General features: G+C 19.7%; 2 protein-coding genes across 2 annotated transcripts; one reads left to right on the forward strand and one right to left on the reverse strand.

Moving 5' to 3' along the window:
• Window positions 1-570: 570 nt before the first annotated feature.
• Window positions 571-15,354, forward strand: PRELSG_1027700 (conserved Plasmodium protein, unknown function; the record flags this gene model as incomplete). Its single annotated transcript, XM_028677212.1, has 1 exon — window positions 571-15,354. One exon carries the CDS (start codon window positions 571-573, stop codon window positions 15,352-15,354), a length of 14,784 nt encoding a protein of 4,927 aa, XP_028533624.1.
• A 1,105-nt stretch (window positions 15,355-16,459) lies between these two features.
• On the reverse strand, window positions 16,460-23,224 carry PRELSG_1027800 (conserved Plasmodium protein, unknown function; the record flags this gene model as incomplete). The annotated part of the gene is made up of 1 exon (XM_028677213.1): window positions 16,460-23,224. The coding sequence occupies one exon, from the start codon at window positions 23,222-23,224 to the stop codon at window positions 16,460-16,462; it is 6,765 nt and encodes a 2,254-aa protein (XP_028533625.1).
• Window positions 23,225-23,898: the final 674 nt, after the last annotated feature.

Here is a 23,898-nt window from a genome sequence, read left to right on the forward strand (position 1 = left end):
TGTTGAAGAAAATTAAAATTTTCATATTTTCATAAAAACTTTATCTTTCCATTTTTTTTAATTCTTAATAAGATACATTTTATAATAATTATTTATAGTTTTTATTAATTTTTTTTAAATTTTTTTAAATAATTTTATACTTTTCCTTTTTCTTTTTTTTTTTTTCTCTATTTTTTTATATCATATTTTTTTTTTTTTTTTGTTGTAAAGTTGTTCTAATAAAAATGTTAAAAATACCTTTTTTATATCCCTTATTATATGTTTGAATACATATGTATTCACACTTTAAATGTTTACTCAATATTTTATCAATTGATATACAAAGAAAATTCATTTTTTCTTTATTATATATTTTTATATGAATAAGAAATAACTTTTGTTCTTCTTATTATATATTTGAATATGTATGAAAATTAATTTTTTTATTTTATATTTAAATATATAAAAAGAATCATTCTTTTTCCTTATTAAAGTTATGTTTTAGCATTATATATATATATATATATATATATATAAATGATATACTTTTACCTTTTATTATATGTATAAATATTATTATGCCTCAATAAAATGGAAAATAGCATAAGTGAAAGCAGTAGTTCTTCCAATGATATTATGCTATATAATGTTTTGTATGCAGGAGGGGAAAAAAGTCAGAAAACTTTAATTGAAATGAAGGAGGTACAAGAAGAAAATAGCATGGTTATGAATAATGAGATAAAAGAATATGAAGTGGTGAATGATTTAGTTCATGAAAAAATAGAATCTCTACCAGAAGTTACAGAAAATTTAAGTGATTCTATAAATAATATTTTAAATATTGATAAAAACGTTTCAATATTGAAAAATAACAAATCAGAAGATAATAATAATGTAAATGATAGTAATAATTATAATAGTAAATATGAAGATACTCAGCATAATAATAGTGATTATAAAAACAGCGCAGATTATAATAAATTTACTAATGATAATAATTCTTTGAATTTTAATAAGAATAGAGATGATAATCATAATATTAATAGCGATATAGGCACCAATAATAAAAGTAACATTTGTAATATTATTAATACTAATGAAAACGTGAATAATATTGAAAATAATGAATTACTATCTCTAAATAAATATACAAGTGAATGTATAGATAATTCTCTAACTAATTCAACTAAAATAAAAGGCATATTAAGTAACAGTGCTAAAGATGAAGTTAATTTTTATAAAAATATTTCTTTAAATAGTTTATATAATATAAATTCTTCGAAAATTAATATATCTTTATTAAAATCTAAAATTGAAAAACAAAGATTAGCTTTGTCAGACATGAATCAATATATTGTAACTGAAAAATTAAACAATGATAATACTAATTTAAGAAATCTTTCTTATAGTGAAGGTACTATATTAAAAAATCATGATAATTATTTATATAACAAATTATATGAAGAAGACAAAAAATATTCTAAAAATAAATCATTTTTAGAAAAAAAATTAGTGGTTCATTCATATCAAAATGAAAAATATAAGTATTTGTATACTGAAAAAAATGAAAATTTTGATAATAAAAAAAAAGACCCTCATAATATATTAAGTAGGGATATAGAACAAGATATAAATTATGATAAAAACAAGTTATCAGACGATTTGTTTTTAAAACTTTCTAATAATAACTATAAAAGCATAATTATCAATGAGGAAACTAATGAAAATGCTTCTTTTTCTAACAATAATAATATAAATACGAATATTTTACCATTGAACATATCCCAAGAAAAAAAAGAAGATAATAAATTAAAAGAGTTAGCTGGTTATTCTGAAGTGATTGATTTACTAAATGATTTAGAATCATCTACTAAATCATTAAAGCATAAGTTTCTAATTGATAGTGAAAATTTTAATGAATTAAAGAACGGAATAAGTATAAATGAATATAATATAATTAATAATAAAAATAAGGTATATAATGAAATAAATAAAGTAGATGAAGAATATGCAAATCATAAAAATGTGACTAAAAAGGAATTTTGTGAAAATTCAGAATCCAACATTGAAAATGATAAAAATAAAGAACTAAAAGAAAATATATATTATTCGTCAAATTATATAACTCATGCATTAGTTTCTGATTCAGAAAGTAAAGAATCTAAAGGACTAAGTAATGAACACAGTTACAAAAATGATATATTATTAGAAAAACATATTTGCGATATGTTAAATAATAATTATTTGGAATACATAAATTTCAAAGAAACTAAAAAATATTCAAATATTGTAAAAAATTTTAGGGATACAACAGAAATTACATTGAGATTTTCAAAAATAGATATAGGAAAAAATTTTCAAGATAAATTAGAAAGTTACGAAAAATTTTACATATGTTATTGTATACCTGTAATAAGTAAAATACAACTTAATAATAATGATATTTTTAAACAAAGATCTAGAAGTTTAAATTCAAGCTATCTAAATAAAAATAAATCATTAGCTAATTTTTCCTTAAGAAATAAAACAACTATCAGCAAAATGGAATTTAATGATAAAGGCATAATAAATAAAAACAGGAAAATGTTAACAAAAAAAGTTTTTGAAAATAAGTACAAAAATAAAAATATTAGTAAATATAGAAATTTAACAGAAAGAAAAAAAACCAGCGATATAGTCAAGGAGAATATTATTTATGATAGTTTTTCAGTTGAAAGTAAATACATTAATAAAAATTATGTTGAGTTTTTAGAAGATGTTTATCATAAAGTACATAATAGTATTTTGAATAAAAATACAAATATTTCTTTTTTACTATGTGCAAATTTAAATAAGAAAAAAAGGAAAAAAATTGATGATTCTGTTTCATGCATATTACAACAAAAAAACTTAAATATCTTGAAATTATTAAATCTTCCATTTGTTGTACCAAAGAATTCCGAAGTAATAGGATTTTCTGAAATTCCTTTTATTCCAACCGCAAATTTAAAAATACCAATAAAAGAGCTAATTATACCTAATAATTGCTTCACTGATTTTATTAAAGGTCCCTATGTGTTATTTTATTTGCATTTGGGTATATTTGAAAAAACTATTAAAAAAGAAAATGAAATAGAAATTGTGAATAAGAAGGAGGAATCAGGTAAGAGCTTATTATATAACAAAGAAGACGATATAAATATAAAGAGACACGTAAATTCCAAATATGATTGTGATATAAATCATACAGAGAAAATAGGTATTAATGATATAGAAAAAAACGGTGAGAATAGGGATTTAATTGAAAAGCATGAATTAAAAATAACTAGTGATGATAAAATAAATTATTTAGATGAAAAAGATCAGAATTTAGGTAATTCTGAAATTTATTATTTAAAAGAAAAAGAATCTAATATAAAACTAAATGATGATATAAATGAAACCAAAGGATTATCTGATTCGCTAAAAAAAGCAGAAATTATCAATAATAATTTAAAAGATGAAAAAATAGATAACGTAGGATTTAATGAAATACATAAATCAATAACAGATAATAATGAAGTAGAAGAATCAAAAAAAAATAAAAAAGAAAATGACATAAAAAAATTGACAGAAAATAATTTTGAAAGTGATTATGAAGAAGAATTAGCAAAAGGTTTTGATGAATCTAAAAAATACAAAAAAGATATAAAAAATGAAAGTTGTAGTAGTTATATAAAAGACAAAATTCAAATAATAACAGATGAAAATGATAAAAACGAAGTATTATACATATATATAGATAAAATTGTAAATTTATCTAAAAAAACCTTTGCAAATTTGTTAATATGTGTAAGATTTTGTAAAGATGAAAAATACACATATAGCAATTTTAATTTAAAAGATGAAAAAATGTTAGATATACTATTAAATTCTAATAAAAAATTATGTGATATGCAAGAAATGTTTATAGAAGTGTGGAATTATGAAGGAGGTAAGGAGGAAGATTGCATTGGAATTTTAAAAATAAATGCTAAGGAGATTAATGAAAATAAAAACATTATGTATTTAGAAAAATATTTTGAATTAACATTTAGATTTTATGAAGATATTAATTTTATGTTTAGAATTATTTTAATTAGAGGATCAAAGAATATGTATGAAAATATTAAGGAATTTTGTAAAGAATACATTGAAAATAATGAAACGGATGTAAGAAAGTTTCTATTAAACGAAGACACTAAAACAAATTCTCGGTTTAATTCAACTATTTTTGAAGATAAATTAAATAAGTCCAGTTCTTTTTTATCAATTAATGAGCAGTATTTTATATATGATTCAGCTAATATATATGATAACGAATATTATATATATGAGATACAAAGGGAAATATTAAAAAAAGACATACGAAGTAGCACAATAGTTAATAATATAGTAAATAAAGAAAAATACAAAATAAATATAAAAAATAATAATAATAGAATATATAATGAACTAAATGGAAAATTTAAGAATTCAATTAATAAAAATAATGAAAATAATAAATTTTCCAATAGTTGTGATATTATGATTCATAGTGGTGATACAAATGATCAATATATAGAATTATTGAAAGGTATCAATGGAGAAATAATAAAGAATGAAAATAAAATAATGTATGTAGAAATAGAATCTATTAAAGAAGAATTATTGATATGTGGTATGAACGAGCATACTGTGAAACTATTAATTTCTGATTTAAAAAATAATTCCATAAAAAATAAGTATGTTTTAAAAAGCTATTTTGAAGAATATATAGATAAGATATACAATAAATGGGACAATTTATCGAATAAATTATTTATAAAGAATAAAAAGAATATGCTTATAAATGACATATGTGAATACTTAGATAATTTATATTTAGATGATGATAATTATTTAAATAAAGAAGACTTTTTTTTATTTTTTCAAGATGTAGGAATAGTTTTCGTTGATTCTACTGTATTTGATGAGTTATGTTTATTGTTTTATGATCAGAAAAAAGAAAAAATTCATTTTTCTCTATTCGCTTCTCTGATAATAAAAAAGGGAGTTGAGGAATTAAAGAACATGGTATATGGATATGATGTTTTGTTAAAATTTTTTGAATTCTTATATATTAATAATATAACTATAGAGTATTTAGAGAACGAACTGTTTAAGATTATTTTACAAAGAAAAAATTATTACTCTGAAAAAATTAGACAAAATATATCTACTGATATTTTGATTAATTCAAACATTGATTGTAAGAAACCAAATGAAAATTTAAAATTTTTTTTAAAAGAAGAAGATAATATCTGTTCTTGTACGTCATTAATTTTTTTGCATTCTATTCAATTTATTTTAAAAAAATTTAATAATAGTGACTTTACGGCTTATGATTTATTTTTTTTAGTTAAATATATTATACAAAATCAGTACAATTACGTAGATTCGGAAATGTATGTATTTGTTAATGTAATAAAAGGAATAGAAACTGTGAACATCACATTTTTTTTATGTTTATATTACATATATATGAATCAGAATAACAATAACAATAATAATCATATAAGCAGTAATAATAATAGAGTAAGTGTAGAAAAGTTTGAGAATGAAAAAAAAAATTCATTTAATAGTAGAGTCTTTAGTAATGATGACAAAAATGAAAATAATAGTATAAATGAAAATACATTTACAAATAAAAATTCAATTCATAAAGATGATAAAAACATATACTGCAATAATAATTTATATAAATCCAAAAAAAAGAAAAAAAAAGAAAATGAAATAAATCGAGTTTTACATAATTCAGAAAATGATAAAGAAATGGATTTTTCAATTCAAAAAAATTTCCATAATAGTATTTCACATTTATCTGATGATTCTTTATATAGTATAGAAAAAAATAAGATTACATATAGCACAATAAATAATGATAAAGAAAATTATAAGTATAGAAAAAATTTTGAAAAAAACAAAGAGGGTAGTTCTAATTTTTATAATTTGAATAGGCCAAATAAAGACAATTCAAAATTCTCAAAAAAAAAGGAAAAATTAACCATATCTATGTTAAAAAACAATGAATGTGACAACAAATCTTGTATAACTGATTCAAATGACGATAGTCTTCTTCAACTAGAGCATTCTGTTAATGAAGAAAATGGATTAGTAAAATCAGGAAATATATATAAAAATGAAAAAAAAAATAAAAATAATTATAATATCATTAGTAATAATTTTAATGAAAGCAATAATGAATGTATTTCTATTGACAAGAAGGATAATCATTATGAGATTGAGAGTTCTATGAATAATAGCATCAGTAGTTGTATAAATGATAAAGAATATGAAAATAACATAAATTATAGTAATAAAAAAAATGTATCGGATATATCCTCAAAAAGCAATAAAAATAAAAACTTAAATTATGAAACCAACGTGATATCTGCGTATAATTCAAATAATAAAAAAAGAATATTAATATACAGAAAGGATATAAAAAAGGCAGTAAAAAATTCATTAGTAATTTTATATAACAGAATTGTAAGTGGTTTAATTAATATTGAATATATATCAGAGTGCTTATATAATTATTACAAAGTTAAGAATATGTTTGGAAGTAAAAATAAAAAGGAAATAAAAAAAAAAAAAACAGGACTTTTAAGGTTATTCGATCGTATTGGTTTATATACATCTCACAACATTGCAAAGAGTATTTTAAAATGGTATAAAAATGAAATATATATGAACAACAAAGAAAATAAAAATTCATATTTATCCATAAATTGTTTTAGCAGTTTTAATATTATTGAAAAAAGAAAAATTTTAAATAATACAATTAATTATCACATAAATAATATTAATAGAATCATTAATAAATACTCATTAAATGAAGAAATCAGTGGAAATATGTTTTCAGGAAGTGTACTAGAACACTTTTTTATTTTGTTAAAGGAAAGAAATATAAATATTAACACTTTTTCAAAAAAAAATATATTTACATATGATGATTTCTATGTAGAAATAGAGAATCTGAATATAAATTTTTCAAAAAATTACATGCGTCTTCTATTTAGTAACTTACTAACATATGATCTAACTTCATTTAACAGTTTAAATAACAAATTAATTTTTTTTGATTCTTTAGAATCATATTGGTTAAATTGGAATAAATTAAATTTTGAGTTTTTTAGTTCCAAAATGGAAATAAATAATAATACTGAAAATATATTAAACAGAATAAAAGATAAAAGAAGAAAACTAGCAACTTATAATAAGGAATACGAGAAAAATAGTATAAATAAAATAAACTATTTTTCTTATAATGATTTACTAGTTTTAGATAATAAGCATAGCACTATAAATAAGTGGAGATCAAATAGCGTAAAAAACATAAAATGTTACAACTTTTTCTTATTACCTTTATATAGCCTTTTTTTTTATTTTTCTGAGGAAGAATTATTAGAAGGAGGAAAGTTAATAAAGTACTTTTTTTTGAATATATTCAATTACGAAATTAATTCTTTGAATATAAATGATTATATAAATAAATACTATTCTTTCTATGATTTTTTACAAATATCTAAGGATATGATATTTTATGAGTATGATCATAATGATAACGATTTATTTAGAGAAGATTTTTTAAAATTAATTATATTAATAAATAATGTTTACTTAAAAAAAAAATTTGACACAACATTTAAACTTCAAAATTTTATTCAAAAAAAAACACATTTATTCTCAAAAAATTTTAAAAATAACTTCAATATTATAACTAGAGATATTATAAGCTTTGAAAAAGACATAGTAAATATTTCAAAATCTATTTATGATATATATCAATCCATTGAAACAAGAAATAACATTATTTTAAATGAAGAAGCAAATATAATAAATAAAGATGAGTTAATTTTAAATTTTTTTAGAAAAAATAGATATATTATAAAATATATTCGTGAATATTTTTATTTATATGTATTTTTAAACAAAATAATGAATAATAAAAACTCGAATTTATGTTTTTATGAAAAGGAAAGTATTATATATCAAAAAAAATTGAAAGAATATCATCTACAAAAAATGAGGAATATACAAGATAAATTCGATAATTTAGAAAATAAACATATGTATGTAGGCTTTCAGAGTAATTGGAGAAATAAATTAAATTATTTTCCATTTTTATACCAAGAGGTGCATATATGTTCTAAAGAGAAAAAATATAGTAGCAAAGAATATATTCATTTTGTATATCCTTATTTATTACTTTTATGTGATTTTCTTAAAAGAATTATTCATATTTATAAACACGAATATGAACGTTGTATAAATAAATTATTTAATTTAGATTATCAAAAAATAAGTAATAGAACTTTTTTTTTATATAATGTAGAAAATATTATGGCAAGATCAGGAAGTTTCGATTCAAAAGAATGGAATAAAATATATAGCTTTTTTGAAATATTTGATATTAAAATGAGTAATTTTTTTTTAAGCCTATGGAGAATATTAAAGGATAACAATTATATATTATCAAATAAAAATGAAAGCATTATTTTTAATGATAAAAGTAGTATATGGAATCTTATAAGCAATGAAGGCACTGAGAAAAGAAAAATGTTCTTAAGAACGGAAGATCGCAAAGAAATTTTTATCAAAAATTTTAAGTATTATATAGCTTTTGATAAAGTGATATTATATGATTTAAATGAATTTAACCAAAAATATATGCATAGTTATATTATTAATGATAATATATTTATAAGTTATATGTCCTGTTTGTATATGAGAATATTATTCAATGAATGTATATCAACAGGTTTAAATATAAACAGATTATTCCAAAACATGAAAACCAAAAGTTCATTTGTAAATGTATTATCTAAAAATTTTAGTCATATATTTTCTCATTTGGATATAGATTTATTTGTAAAAAAGTATTCTTTTCTAGTGGATATGCCATCTCTGCATTTAAGTTCTTATCAGAACTTTATATCTTCCAGTAATTTTATCAAAGATTTATACAAGCAGGGTGATTTTTATAATGATTATTTGAGAAATAAATTGTTTCATTTTTTCTTAAATAATCAAAATATTTTTATGAAAAATTATGAAAAAGTGGAGAATCATCATTTAATATCATGTGATAACTTGAAGAGTATATTATCTGAAAATGGGATATTTTTATCTTGGGCTGAGTTATATGACTTTTTTCAACCTCTTAATAAATTTTGTGTTATTTATGATTACAAAAAATATCAGTTCAATAAAGCAGGGAAACCAACACCATATATATTAAAAGCTTATATAAATTTTTCAAATTTAATTATGATTGTGGAAAAAAAATATAAAAGTAATATGCAAAAAGGAAATGATAATGAAACACAAGATGTATATAAAAATGAGATTCAAAATGAATATAAAAATGAAATACGAAATAAATATAATAATGATAATAATATACAATTCGAGTATAATAACAAAATTCAGAAAAAAATTTCGGACATTAAAAAGGCGGTAAGTAAAAACACATGGAATATGAGTTCAACTAATAATAATAATATAATTAAAGAAAAAAAAAAATATATAAACGAAGAATTAAATGAAATAAAATATACTAAAACAAACAAAGATATATATAAAAAAGACAGTGAAAATATAGATGAAAGTTACAGTAAATACAATAATTTACTTATGCTATCTCGTAATAAAAAAAAAAGAGAGATTATATTAAGAAATAATGAAATGAGTATTAATAAAGAAAAAGTTACAAAATTAAAAAAAAGTATATGCACGGAAAATTGTATTGATCATTCTAATAAAAAGGAAGAAAAGAAGAATATTATTTCTCGTAATTTTAGTAAGTTTTCAAATGTGAATTGCAAATTATATAAAACATCTAATGGTCTATATTATAATTTTAGCTTTAACAATTTAATTTTAGAAAATATACTATTTTTTTTATTTTTAAAAATGAGTAATCTAATGATAAAACAAAAATTAAAATATAAGCAGATATATTTTGGTATAAAAAATATAAGAGAACAACATATTAAAAAAAAAGAAATTGAAAATGCATGTTATTTCTTATTAAATATAGAAAAAAAAGAATTAAATAATATTATACCAGATGATTTTATTTTATATGAAAAAGACTTAAAAAATGGAATATATCTAAATATTTTTATTTTAAAGAAGGAATTACAAAACATGTTTACTAAATTCAACTCTCCTGTTATTTCGATATTTGATTTCATTAATTTCTTCGAAAAAAAAATGGAACAAATAAAATTTTCTAATTATATGTTTACTTACAATTTTGCTTATGAATGGATTAATTATATGAATATAAAAGATGAATACATAAATAAAGAAAGTTGTAGGAATCTATTAAACATATTTTATTTAGAGAATTTTGATCAAGATGACAATTATAAGGAAAATGAAATAATAAAGGAGAAATTCAAAATAAAGAATGAATTTTATGAGGAAAATGAATTACATAAAGAAATATTTAAAAATAGCAATGCAATAAATGAAAATGAAGTTGCTCAATGTAACAATATAAGAAATAGAGTTGAAAATTCAAATTCTGAAAAAAATACTAAAGAGAATAATTCAAATAATGAATTAATAACTAATGAACAGAAAGAGCAGAAGGAAGATAAATTATATAATATAATTTTCAAAGAGAAGATGATAAAAATATTTGAAAAACATATAAAAGGAAAATGGAAGAAAATATTATTACCTATATTTGACTTAAAAACATTCTATTTACATGATATTAAGATATTACTAGAAGAATTTACTGGTATAAAAAAGCTACTTTGGAAAACAAAAGAAAATAATCAAAATAGAAATGATGAGAAAGAAGAAGGGAAGTTTTCCTTAAGTTATTTTAGCTGCTTTGGAGCAAATGAAATTTTAATTGATGATATATTAAATAGTGAAAGACAAGATTTGAAAAGTGATAATAATAAATTTAGTGATACAGTACATGTCAATTATGTATTTGAACATAAATTTTCTACAATTAAAGAAAAGGATTTAATTTCTTTATTTGAAAAAAACAAGGAAATATTAAACTTAAAATTGTATTATAATCAGAAAAAAATAGCTGAAGCTAACTTACATATCCTAGAATTTTTTTCGGTTATAAAGAGTAAAGAAAAGAAAGATCATAAAATTTTATGTTTCGTTTCATCAGATGATGAATATAGAGAAATATTATTTTTAGATATAGATATTTATTATGAAAGAGAAAAACTATTCTCAAATATTCCTGTTTTTGAAACAACATACAAAAAAGTTAACGAAAATTCTAAGATAGAAAGTTATGATTCAAATAAGAATAATATAAAAATTTCAAATTTAAATAATATCATCAAAGAAAAATTAAATCATAATACAAAAGAAAAATCTCTGATAATGAAAAATGTTGAAAAACAAAGTTTTAAAAATGTTTCATGTAGCAATGATAATTATGTTAATAAAGATGATAATAATAGTAAATCAATATATGGGAATGAAAGATGGAAAGAAAATATTTCTATTTCAGAGTATGCATTAGAAAAAAAGGAAATTATACCAAAGAAAAATAAAAATGATGACTACATTTTAGTAGAAGATGAATTTTTTGTAAATAATAAAAAATGTAATGAAAAATATAATGATGAAAATATCAATTCATTAGTTTCAATGCATGGATGTGAATATAACAATAAAATAAATGATGATGCAGAAGAATCATTCGTTCCTAGTAGTTGTAAGGTGGAAAGTAAGTATTATTTAAAAGATGAAAAAAGAAATAATAAACATGAATTAGAGATTAAAAGTGTCATTTCCAATGAAAAAAAAAGAGAAGATAATAAAGATAGCAACTTTGTCAGTTATGTTAATTTAACAGTTGATCGTATAATTTTACCATTTTATTTATTAAAGGATTTAAATAATAAATTTAGTGAAGTGAAAAAAACAGACAAATCAGAAGAAGAAATATTCATAGCATTCTACATCGAAATATATCAAAAGATTGACGATGAGGAAAAAGAAAAGTACGAATTATTATCTTCCTCCGTTCCTCGAATAGTTAATCATAACGATTTTGTTTCTAACGATAATCTCCATAAAAATGATATTTCTTCTATTTCATATGCCAATTACAATATTAAGAATAGAAATAATTCATGTAAAAATGATACACTAAAAAAAAATGATGAAGATAATGGTAATAATGATGAAAGTAAAAAAGATATTATTAATATTGATAAAGACCAAAAGAGCAGTGAATGTAACAATGTCAATGACAAAACTAATAAAGAGGAAGTAAAAATCACACTTGAGAAATCCAAAAACAATATAAATAATTTAGATATTAATAATGAAAAAAATGTGAATAATAAAGAATCAATAAATAAATCGTTAAAAATTAGAAATAATAAAAACAAAGAAAAAAAATTAAAACTGTTTGATAAATATTTAAATATATACAACTTAAAAATAAAGCATAATGAAGTTATCAAAAGCAAAAATTTATATGTAGAAGGTAAAATAATTATTAGAGCATTAATTTCATTGAATTATAATTCAGAAGATTTAATTATTGGTGAGCATTTTTTTAAAATAAAGAATATGCTATATGAAAATAAAAATATAACATTTTGTTCAGAAAATCTTCTTTATACAATAAATAGCAAATATCCTTTTCAAGGAGATCATAAAGATAATAAAATGCATCTTAATGATGCTATAACAGAAAAAAATGCATCTAATGAATTCTTAATGAAAGAAAATTCAATAAATAAAAGTCATTGGAAAGTAACAGAGGAAGAAGGTGAAAATGAAGAAAAAAAAAAAAAAAAAAGTAATAATGATACTTTTTATACTATTAATGGTAACTATAATGGAGTGATAAAATACATTAATGAAAATGAAATAATAAATAATATTAAAGAAAAAAAGGTTATAGGATATGTATCATACAAATATCAAATAAAAAAAAATAAAAATAAAAATTATGAAAAGAGAAATAAAATACTAATTCCAAATTTTATAAAAATTTATTTTATTAAATATGATAAGTATAGTTTAAAAAATAAAAATGAAAGAAATAATGCTTTACATAACACCATATATGAAAAAATATTTAGTGATGTATTAAGAAAAGTAAATTACAGAAAATATGTAAATGTAGAAATGTTTATAGAATCATTAAAAAATACAAATTACAGTAACGATATTAGTTATTTTAAAAGATTTTTTCATTATTTTATTAATTCTGATAATAATTTATATTTTCCATTAGAGACTATATTAACTATACTAGCATTAAGGAGATTATCCTTTCATTTTATAAATTCTCTTTCTTATTTTTTTGATGAAATTCAAAAATACTTTTTAGATTATAATGGGCTAGGAATAGTTGAATGGGCTTATTTATTAAAATGCTTGCTAAAATCCCAAAATAAATTTATAAAGACCGAAAAAGAAAAAAAAACAAATAGAAAAAATACAGAACCATATAAACAAAATAATTTATATGATAATTCGAATTATTCTTCAACAACCTCTACCTATTCTTTACACTCTACAAGTAGAAACAATTCTGTTTTTTTTTGTGATAAAGAAAAAAGGAAACAAAAAAAAAATAAAATTAAAAGGAAAATGTTAAATGAAAAGGATTGGTGTTTTTTAAATAATTGGAGAAAATGGCACTTATACAATGATAATAAGAACTATTTTTTTCTATATTTATTTTTAAATGATATAGTAATATTTTATGAAGAATACAAAAATTACTTAAAACAAAAAAATGACAAAATATCATCATTATTTCATCATAATAAAAAGTTTATCAAAGATTCATCATTATTAAATGAAAAAAGTACAAATAAAATAAATAAATTATTGGATATAAAAAACACTGTCACAACTTCAGATGATAGTGAAATGAATAGTTTCAATAATATAAAAAATCACTTTCAGAAATCCAGTATAAATGTGGAGAATGTCGTTACAAATGATAATAATAATTACATTGTCAACTATCGGTTACATTCTCAAAATAAAAATGTAAAGAATAATTTAAAAGATGAGAAAGAAAGTAATTTTTTTTCAAGAAAAATTTTTGATTTAAAAAAGAAAAAAAATGAGAATGATTATTCTATACTAAATTTTTATAAAAATAAGGATGTACATAGCTATTACATGAAAAAGGAAAATGATAAAAGCTTAAGCGAAAGTACAAATAATATATTATATTCAGGCACCTTAAATAGTAAATCATCAGATTTAATAAAAAGTAAATATAATAATAGAACATCTGTTTATCAATATAATGTATTAAAAAATAAAAAGAGAGATAAATATATTAGATCAAAGGAAAATTTTAAAAGATTTTTTTCATTAAATAAAAATATCAAAAATATTAAACAAAATATCATAAATACAAAAAACAATTTCTTAAAAAAGTGCAATAATTTAGATACATGCAAATATAAAATATATGTAAAAGTAAAGAAAATTTTGCATCCTCTTCCTTTAATTAATAATAAAAAACCGAACACCTTTTTGTCATTTCAAATAGTTTTAAATAATTATGATTTTTTAAATAAAAATGATGTGTTTCCTTTCCTAATAAATAATAAAAAGAATTATATCATAAATAGAGTTCAAGCAAGAAGTAATATATTTTTTAATGAATGTTATCCATTATTAAATATTTCAACTATGCTAAAATTACCAAATTACGAGGAATTAAATAACATTTTTAATGTAGATATGAGAAGTGAAGATTTTAATTTTTATTTAAAAAATTTATCTATACAAATTTGTATTTATCATGTAATAAATAATTACTTCGTTGATTATAACAAAAATAATAATTATCAAAACAGTTGTATTTATTATTCATCATCTAGTGCATTAGAAACACATAAAAATTTCAATATGCTTAATTATACTAAAGAGAAAGAACAAAAGAAAACTTTAATTGCTAATACATTAATACCCTTAAGTGCCTTATTAAACAAAAATAAAACAAAAATAAGAGCACCTTTAATTTTTTCTCCATTTTTTACAACAAACAATAATAAAAATTATATTGAGATTATTCTTAAATATGATAATAATTCTGAAATTACAAACAAATCATTTTTAGAAAATAATTATAAATGCCTATTAAAAAAGATTGATACAAAAAATAGCACTTCTCCCGAAATAGTTCATCATAAGAATTTTCTAGGAATTGAAGATAACAAAAAGAAAAAAAGTAAAATTCTTAATGATCTACATGATGTGTATACAAAAAACAATTTAAGTAACACTGAACAAGAAGGTAAAAAAGAATTCATAGATTTTTTTAATATTCCTTTACTAAGCTTACCTAAGATACCACCTCCTATATCTTAATTTTTTTTTTTTCTTAATTTTATAAATTATCATAATTTTTATTTTTTGTTCTTGCCATCTATATCTCTTATTATTATTATTTTATTTACAATTTATAAAAGCTACTATTATTGTTTTTTGTTTTATTTAAGAACACTTGTTTTATTTTATTCATTTTACTGTTATTTTACAGAATTTTTTATATATACAAAATATATATATATATATATATATATATATATATATAATTCTTAATTTTTAACTATATATTATATATATATACATATATTTTTTTTTTTTTTTGTTTACATAATCTTGTTTTTTCCAAAAATTCTGAATTTAAAAATTTAAATCTGAATGAAATTTTGTTAAAGTAATTATCAATTATCTTCATTTTATTTTATTTTTTTTTAAATTGTTAAAAATATTTCATATTTTCTAGAGTAAAATAAAGAAAAAATTATCTTTTTGTAAACTAAATAATATTTCCATTAAAAAAAATTCAACATACTTTAATTATTTAAAAATTATATATTAGAATATATTCCATATTAATAAATTAGTATATAAAAAATTTTCAATAAGGTATATTATTGTTACAAGTTTAAATTACAAAATTTTTTAAAATTTTAATTTTTGAATTTTAAAAATAAATAAATAAATATATATATATATATATATATATGACAAAACATATCGAATAAATTAAAAAAAAATATATTTTTTTTTTATAATTTAACATTATATTTCTTTTAATTATATCTATTTAATTGTACATATTTAATTATATTTAATTATATTTTATATTATAATTTATTATTATATTTGTATTTTTACTATATTTCATCTTATTATATTTTACTTTTACTTTTCTTTAATATTTTAAACATATTTATATTTTGTAATTTAAAAAAAATTTAATTATATAATTTATTTTTCTGTTAAATTATATTTTTAATAACAAAAAATTTTTTTTTCTTTTATAATATTTTAAGTTATGTATATTATTAATTTTATTATATATTTATATTTATTTTTTCTTTAATAATATAGTTTCATTATTTTTGTAATTTTTTTTATATTTTAATTTTTTTTTTTTTATTCATCTATTAATATTTTACACATTTTATTTTTTATTTTTCCAGGTGTTCTTATAATTTCCTTGATATTTTTTTGAATTTCTATCTTTAAAATATTGTTTTGTCGTTTTATAATCTAAATAATTATTTCTTTTATAAAAATAGTTATCCCTATTATTATATTTGGAATCTATTTGTCTGTAAGTTTGTTCACATATATTATCTTTATTTATATTTTTTTTGAATTTGCTATTTTGTATAACTTTATTTTCATTATATTTATCATCGGCATACTTCTCATATGTATAATTGTTTTTATTTTCGTTAATTATTTTTTGATTGTTTATTTCACTGGAATTATGTATATTTTTTGAAGAAAACGAAGAGATTCTAGTATCGTCTCTTAAAATACTTGGTGATTTATATTTGTTTAAATCAATGGAATCATTTTTATTTTTTTTTAAAAAAGAATTATGTTTTACTCCAGAGAATGATAAACCACTATATCTATCATCATAACGATAACCATTATATTTTCTATTATATGATCCATATTTATCAGCATTTATATTTCTTACACCATTTACAATTTTGTTTGATCTATCATATGATTCCTTTGAAATACTTTTTCTTTTTTTTTCTGTATAAACTAAAAACCCTTTTCTTTTATAACTATATTCTTCAGAATTTATTTTATTACCATTATACCTTTCATCTAATTTATTCGTATACTTTTTTGAAGGGTTTTTATTTGAATCATAATAATTTTCTTTATTCTTCATTGATTTTTTATTGCTATTTTCGTTTTCATTTATTATGTTTCTATTATATTCCTTTTCATTATTTCTTTTCATTAATTTGTTTTCTGAGAAATTTTCTTTCCTTCTTTTATTTGATGAATAATCAAATGAATCATTGTAATCATTTTCATACTTTGAAATATCCTCATATTTTCTTTTGATTAATTCTTTTTTATCTGAAAAAATACTATTATTTCTTATAACCGATGGAGATACAAGTATCTCCTCTTTACTTACTTTTTTTTCGTCATAATTTTTTCTAAAATTATAAAAATCTTTTCTATCAACATAACTATTCTTATCATTATAATAGTTTTTATCTTCGTAGTATCTCTTTTTTTCATCATAATTTTTTTTGTTATCACAATATTTATCATAATTTTTATCATTATAGTAGTAGTAATTTTTTTTATCATCATAATTTTTTTTGTTATTACAATATTTATCATAATTTTTATCATTATCGTAATAATTTTTCTTATATTCATATTTTTTATCATAATACTTATTTTTATAATCAGAATTGTTTCTGTAATCATATTTTTTATCAAATTGACTTTTTCTGTCACAATAACTACTGCTACTATCATAATAACTATTTTTTTCATTGTAATAATTCCTATCTTCTTCATATTTCAATTTAAAATTTTCATAATTATTACTTTTTCTTAAGTTATAATTTTTGTCTTCGTATTTATTTCTTATACTTTCTTTCTTATGTCTTTTATCATCATAATTATCTTTATTGCTATTGTAATATGTATAATTATTTGATGATAAATTATCACTGAATTTCATTTCGTTGTGATGATCATAATTTTTTATACTATTTAAATCCGATGATTTTCTATAATACTTATTATTATTTGATTTATTGGTTTTTTTTTTGTTAAAATTATTAAACATACTTACGGAATTCTCACGATTCCTATTGCTTCCGGTTTCTTCATATTCCCTTATTTTTTTTTCTTTTTCTTGCTTACTGTAATGGTTTCTACTTAGTAACTGTTTGTTTTTAATATTATTTATAGAAAGATTATATGAAGTGTACTTTTTATGAACAAGTGGTTTTTTAAAAGATTCATAATTGTTATTCTTGGTACCATACTTTTTATTATCATAACTACGCGAATTTTTAAAATAAGAATATTTTTTAACTTTTTTATAATTATTTTTCTTTTCTATACTAACAGATTTAGTAAAATATTTTTTATTTTTGTAAGTTAGAGGATTATAAAAATTTCTTCTATTAAAAGATATATTTTTACTGTTATACGAGTTTACTTTATTTTTTTTTAAAAATTTGTCTTTATAATCAAAATATGTTTTTGTTTCTTTTTTGTTTCTTTTTTCTATATTTTGTTCCTTCATTTTTTGAACTGTTTCTTTCATATCATCAGGTATATGTTCTTCATTATGACAGTGAACACAATCAAACGAAGCTCTTTTACATAAACCTTTCATATTTTCTTGACATGGTGAGCAAATACCTTTATAATGTAATAATTTAGATGGGTGATATGGTGAATTAATATCTTCATGATCTCTATCATGGCAGTTTACACAATTATTTTTTTTTAAGCATCCATTTTTTCCTGAAAAATAAAAAGCACATGGATGGCAAACACCTCTTTCATGTGCATCTCTTTCTTTATATCCGGTTTGTTTTGCGTATACGAATTCTTTTTTTTCATCTAATTTATCTTTATTATCTTCGTTAATTTCAGTTTTTTCTAATACTTCCTGTTTATTTTTCTTTTTTTCTTTTTCTTTTTCTTCTTCGGATTCATCATTATCTTCTATTTTTTCATCATATATATCATTTTTTTCTTTTTTCTCATTGTTATAATCATCAGTTTCTTTTTTATCATCTCTGCCATCTTCTTTAAATCTATCAGATTCCTCTTTTGTAGATTTTTCCTTTATTTCCTTTTCAGTTATATTATTTTCCTCAAATTCTTTTCTATGTGAATCATAATGACAATAAACACAAGTATGCATAGGTCTTGTACACTCACCTTTGAAATAACTAGAACATGGCACACATAATTTTTTTATATGTAAAAAGCGGGAAGGATGAAATATACTATGAGGATTTCTATGATCTTCGTGATGGCAATTTAAGCAATTTTTTCCATTCAGGCATCCTGAAAAACCAACAAAATAATAAACACATGGATGACAAGCGCCTTTTTCATGTCTACTTAGGTTTTTACTAAAATCATTTAAATTAATTCCTTGTTTTCTTTGCAATTTATACATTTCTTGCATTCTTTTTGCTCTTAATTTATTAAATTCCTCTTCTTGCTCTTTATCTGAATCATGATCTTTGTCTATTTTATCATTCTTCTCCTTATCTATTTTTTCTTCTCTATTCTTATCTGATTTTTCTTTCTTTTTATGATTTCTTTCATCCGTTTCATTATGTATATTTTTTATTTCATCTTTGCTATCATTTAAGCTATGTAGTTCATTTTTCATATCATCAGTTGCAAATTTGTCAGGTGCATTTTTCGCAGAATTTCCACAGAAACCATTTATAGAATTTAAATTATCAGAATTTTCATCTTTATCTTCCATTTCATTGGAAGATAAACTATTTGAGTAAGAGCATACAGTCAATTCTTTTTTTTCATTTGCTGATTCCCCTTTTAGAGAATTTTTTTCCTCATTCCTCATCTTTTCTTTCTCATTTTCAGAATTATCATCTATTAATTTTTTTTCTTTATTTTCAATATTAATATATTCTTTATTTTTTAATTTGTTTTTACCATTTCTTACATTTCTTTTTTTTAACCAAACTTCGTCTTCAGAAATATATTCATTATTATGTTCTGATTTTATTTCATCTCTTTCTTTTATTTTTTCATTAGTGGATGAGTTAGTTTCTTTTAATTCTCTGTTAATACTTCCTTCTTCCAAATTGCAATTTTTTGAATTTCTTTGAGAATCTCTTGTACTTTCCTTGTTACTATTTAATTCCCTTTTATATAATTTTTTCTCATCTTTTTCACAACTTAGAACTCTATTCCTTGAATAGTTACTTAGACTTCTTTTATTTTCATTAATTTCAAACTCGCATATTTTTGAAAAATTACTCATACTTCTTTCACTATTACTTTTTCTTGTTCTATCGCTTTTTGAAAAATTACTTATGCTTTTTTCTAAACTTTTTTTCCCCTCTTTACTTATTTCTTTTAAGACCTCTTTTCTATGAGTTTCTTCATGACAATATGCGCATTCATGTGGCTTTCTTGGAATTTTTGATTTTCTATGTTCACATATTCCTTTAAAAAAATCATTACAAGGTTTACATAATTTCATCTTATGGAGAACTTTATAATGACATTGTTCTCCTTTATGATCTCTATGACTTTCATGATGACAATTCCTGCAATATATAGAATAATTACAACCATTAGAAAAATAAAATGAGCATGGAACACACTTTTGTTTGTTATGTTCTTCTATTGTAAAAAAACCAGTCAATTCTCCAAGCATCATTTTTTTTTTCCTATAGTTGTCATCTAATAAATGATGCATGCTATTTTTTGGTCTAGGAGCTTCGTGGTTCTCTACGGTATTAATAATTTTTATTTTATTATTTGTTTTTATTTCTGTATCTCTTACACATTCTTCATTATCATAATCATCCAATAATATATTACTTTTATTATTCAATTGAATATCCATAGTGGCATAATTTGTGCACGCATTCAAAGTTTTTTCAAAATATTTTCCTTCATTTTCATTACAAGGATTTTTTTCAGTGTTAGTTGAACCACTTCCACTATAATAACCTTCATTATTACTATATTTATTTTGTTGCTTGTCTTTTTCATAAAGAAAATTATTTTCTTGATCTTTTAAAGATATATTATTTTGTAATGATGCCATGGATATATTATCAGAAGCAATATTTTTATCATCTACTATAGTTGCTTCGTTTATTTTTTTTTCTTCTGTTTCTTCAACTTTTTTAATTGAATTGCCATAGCGATGTTTTGAAGCTTTGCTTTTTTCTTTATCTAGAGATGTATGGCTTCTTTTTTTTATAGTCTTATTTTTGTAATGATCCCCCGATAATTTATCTGATTTTTCTTTTTTTTTTTTTCCATAGCGTAATTTATATGAAATAATATTATCATAATAACTTTTGTTATGTGTATTAGAACTATGCTTACTACTACTGTAATTTTTTTTACCATTTAAAAGCACTGTAGAGTGTTTATTATGTTTCTCTCTTTGTGATTTCGTATTATTATCTTCAGAGTGCTTATTATCACACCTATATTTTTCATATTTCTCTTCTTTATTATTATTAATTTTAAAACTCTTTTCATCTTCATGTTTTCCAGAAAATTTTTCCTTTTTTTCTTTTTTAACATGAACATTTTTTCCTTTCTCCTTTTTTTTATAATTTTCTTTTATTTCATAATCATCCATTTTATTTTTATTTTTATCTGCATTACTTATAAAATTATTGTTATTTTTATATATGCTATTACTTTTGAAGCTACGTGAATTAAAACTGTCACTTTTTGAATAAGAATATTTTTTATTATATTCATATAGATTTTTTTTCTGCCATTTTCTTTCTCTTATACTACTAAAATCTTTATGAGATATTCTTTTTCTCTTTTCATCTATTTTCTTACTATTGTTTTCATTTTCATTTTCTATATTTTTTTGTTCTTTTGGATCACTAAATTCTTTTTTTAAAGAATATATACACTTATCTAAGATATTTTTTGCCTTTATATCATAAGATATATGATCAGACTCATGACAATAAATACTATTATTGTCACATACACAATTATTATCATTTATGTATGGGCAAACAAAACATAAGTTATTTTCGTGTAAATAACTTAAAATAAACAAGTTTGAATTTTTTTTTTTATGTATCTCATTATGACAATTATTACAATCCTTTAGACATATATGATTATATAGAAAATGATTTACACAAGGTTTTTTATTGTTTTCAGAACACTCAATACATGTATCAAATGACTTATCATTATTATCTATATCGTTATTTTCAAAAATATCCATTAAATCCTTATCAAAAATATTTAAATTCTTCTCATTTTTTTTATCATCATTTAAACTTAATAAAAGATCTTTTGTTACAACATCAGTATATTCTTTTTTTTTATATAAATGATTTAAAATATCGTAATATTTCTTTTTTAAATTTTTAGGTAAATGATCAATTGAATGACAAAATTGGCAATCATTTAATAAATTACAAAATCTTCCTTTAATAAAATGATTACAAACTTTACATTTATTTTTAAAATGTAACATTTTAAAAGGATGTAAACATGAATTTTTATTTAAATGACTATAATGATGACACCATTTACATTTTATTTTAAGATTACATGAATTTCTATTATTTCCAAACTTATAACAAGGTACACATAATCCGTGAGTATGTAGATATTTTTGTAATAAATATAAAACAATTTCATCATTATTGCATAAATCATATATTTCAATTAAAGAATAAGTTATGCTTTGTCCTTTTGCAGAATATAATTCATTAAAATGCATTAATACTTTTTTTCTATTTTCTCCTAATTGAGATATTTCTTTTAGTTCACACAACTTCGATATACTACTTAATTCATGTTTGTCATCATAATTATTCTCTTTATTAGTATTATCTAAATCACTTTTATTTTTATAACTACTCTCTTTAATTATATTATCATTTTCATTTTTATCTTTTATACTATTTTTTTCACTTATATTATATACTTCATCATTTTTTGATTCACTTGGAATAGAATCACTGTTAGATTCTGTTAGATCAATTTGCAAATTTTCATTTTGATCATTTAATAATATTTTCCCAATATTATTATTATTTTTATTATTTCTGTTTTTTTCACTATTTGCAATATCTTTACTATCAGATTTTTCATAAGTTTTTCGTACATTTAAATCTTCAGAATTTTTCTCATTTTCTTTAGTTTCTGTTGAATTACTAATATCCATCGTAAATTCTTTATTTTTTTTTTTTTTTTATTTTTAAGTAAAATTCAATAATATATATACCTATATATATTTTTAAGTGAGTAAACAAATATTTTATTAAATTATTCAAAAAATATCAATGTGATTCTCATATTAAAACAAATTAAAAATTCTTCAAAATTTTATGAATAAATACATTAGCATACACATATAAATATAATAATAAATTTTTTATTTATAAAAATTATATTATATTATATTACTACATATATATATATATTTAAATATATGGGTTTTTTTTTTTTTTTAAACGTTTTTTACTCATCAACATACATATATATATATATAACCAGATATATATATATATTTTTTTTTTCTCTTTTAATATATATATTATCTTTTTAATTAAGTTTATTGTTATATAAAATAATTTTTTACTAATCTTTTTACTTTTTTATGATTTTATTTTTAGAAACATCATATTTCATTTTAATGCTTTGTTTTTATAATAATATAAAATTAATAACTTAATAAAAAATAAGAGAATAAAATAGAAAAAATCGTATTTCATAATAAAAATATAAATATTCAAAATTTTATTTTTAAAAACATCATATTAATAGTTTTTTTTTTATTTAAGAAAAAAAAAAAATAAAATAAAATGTTTTAAAATTAAAATATCCATATAAAAAAAA

This window comes from Plasmodium relictum (genome assembly GCF_900005765.1).
Source record: "Plasmodium relictum strain SGS1 genome assembly, chromosome: 10".
NCBI classification, from domain to species: Eukaryota; Apicomplexa; class Aconoidasida; order Haemosporida; family Plasmodiidae; genus Plasmodium; species Plasmodium relictum.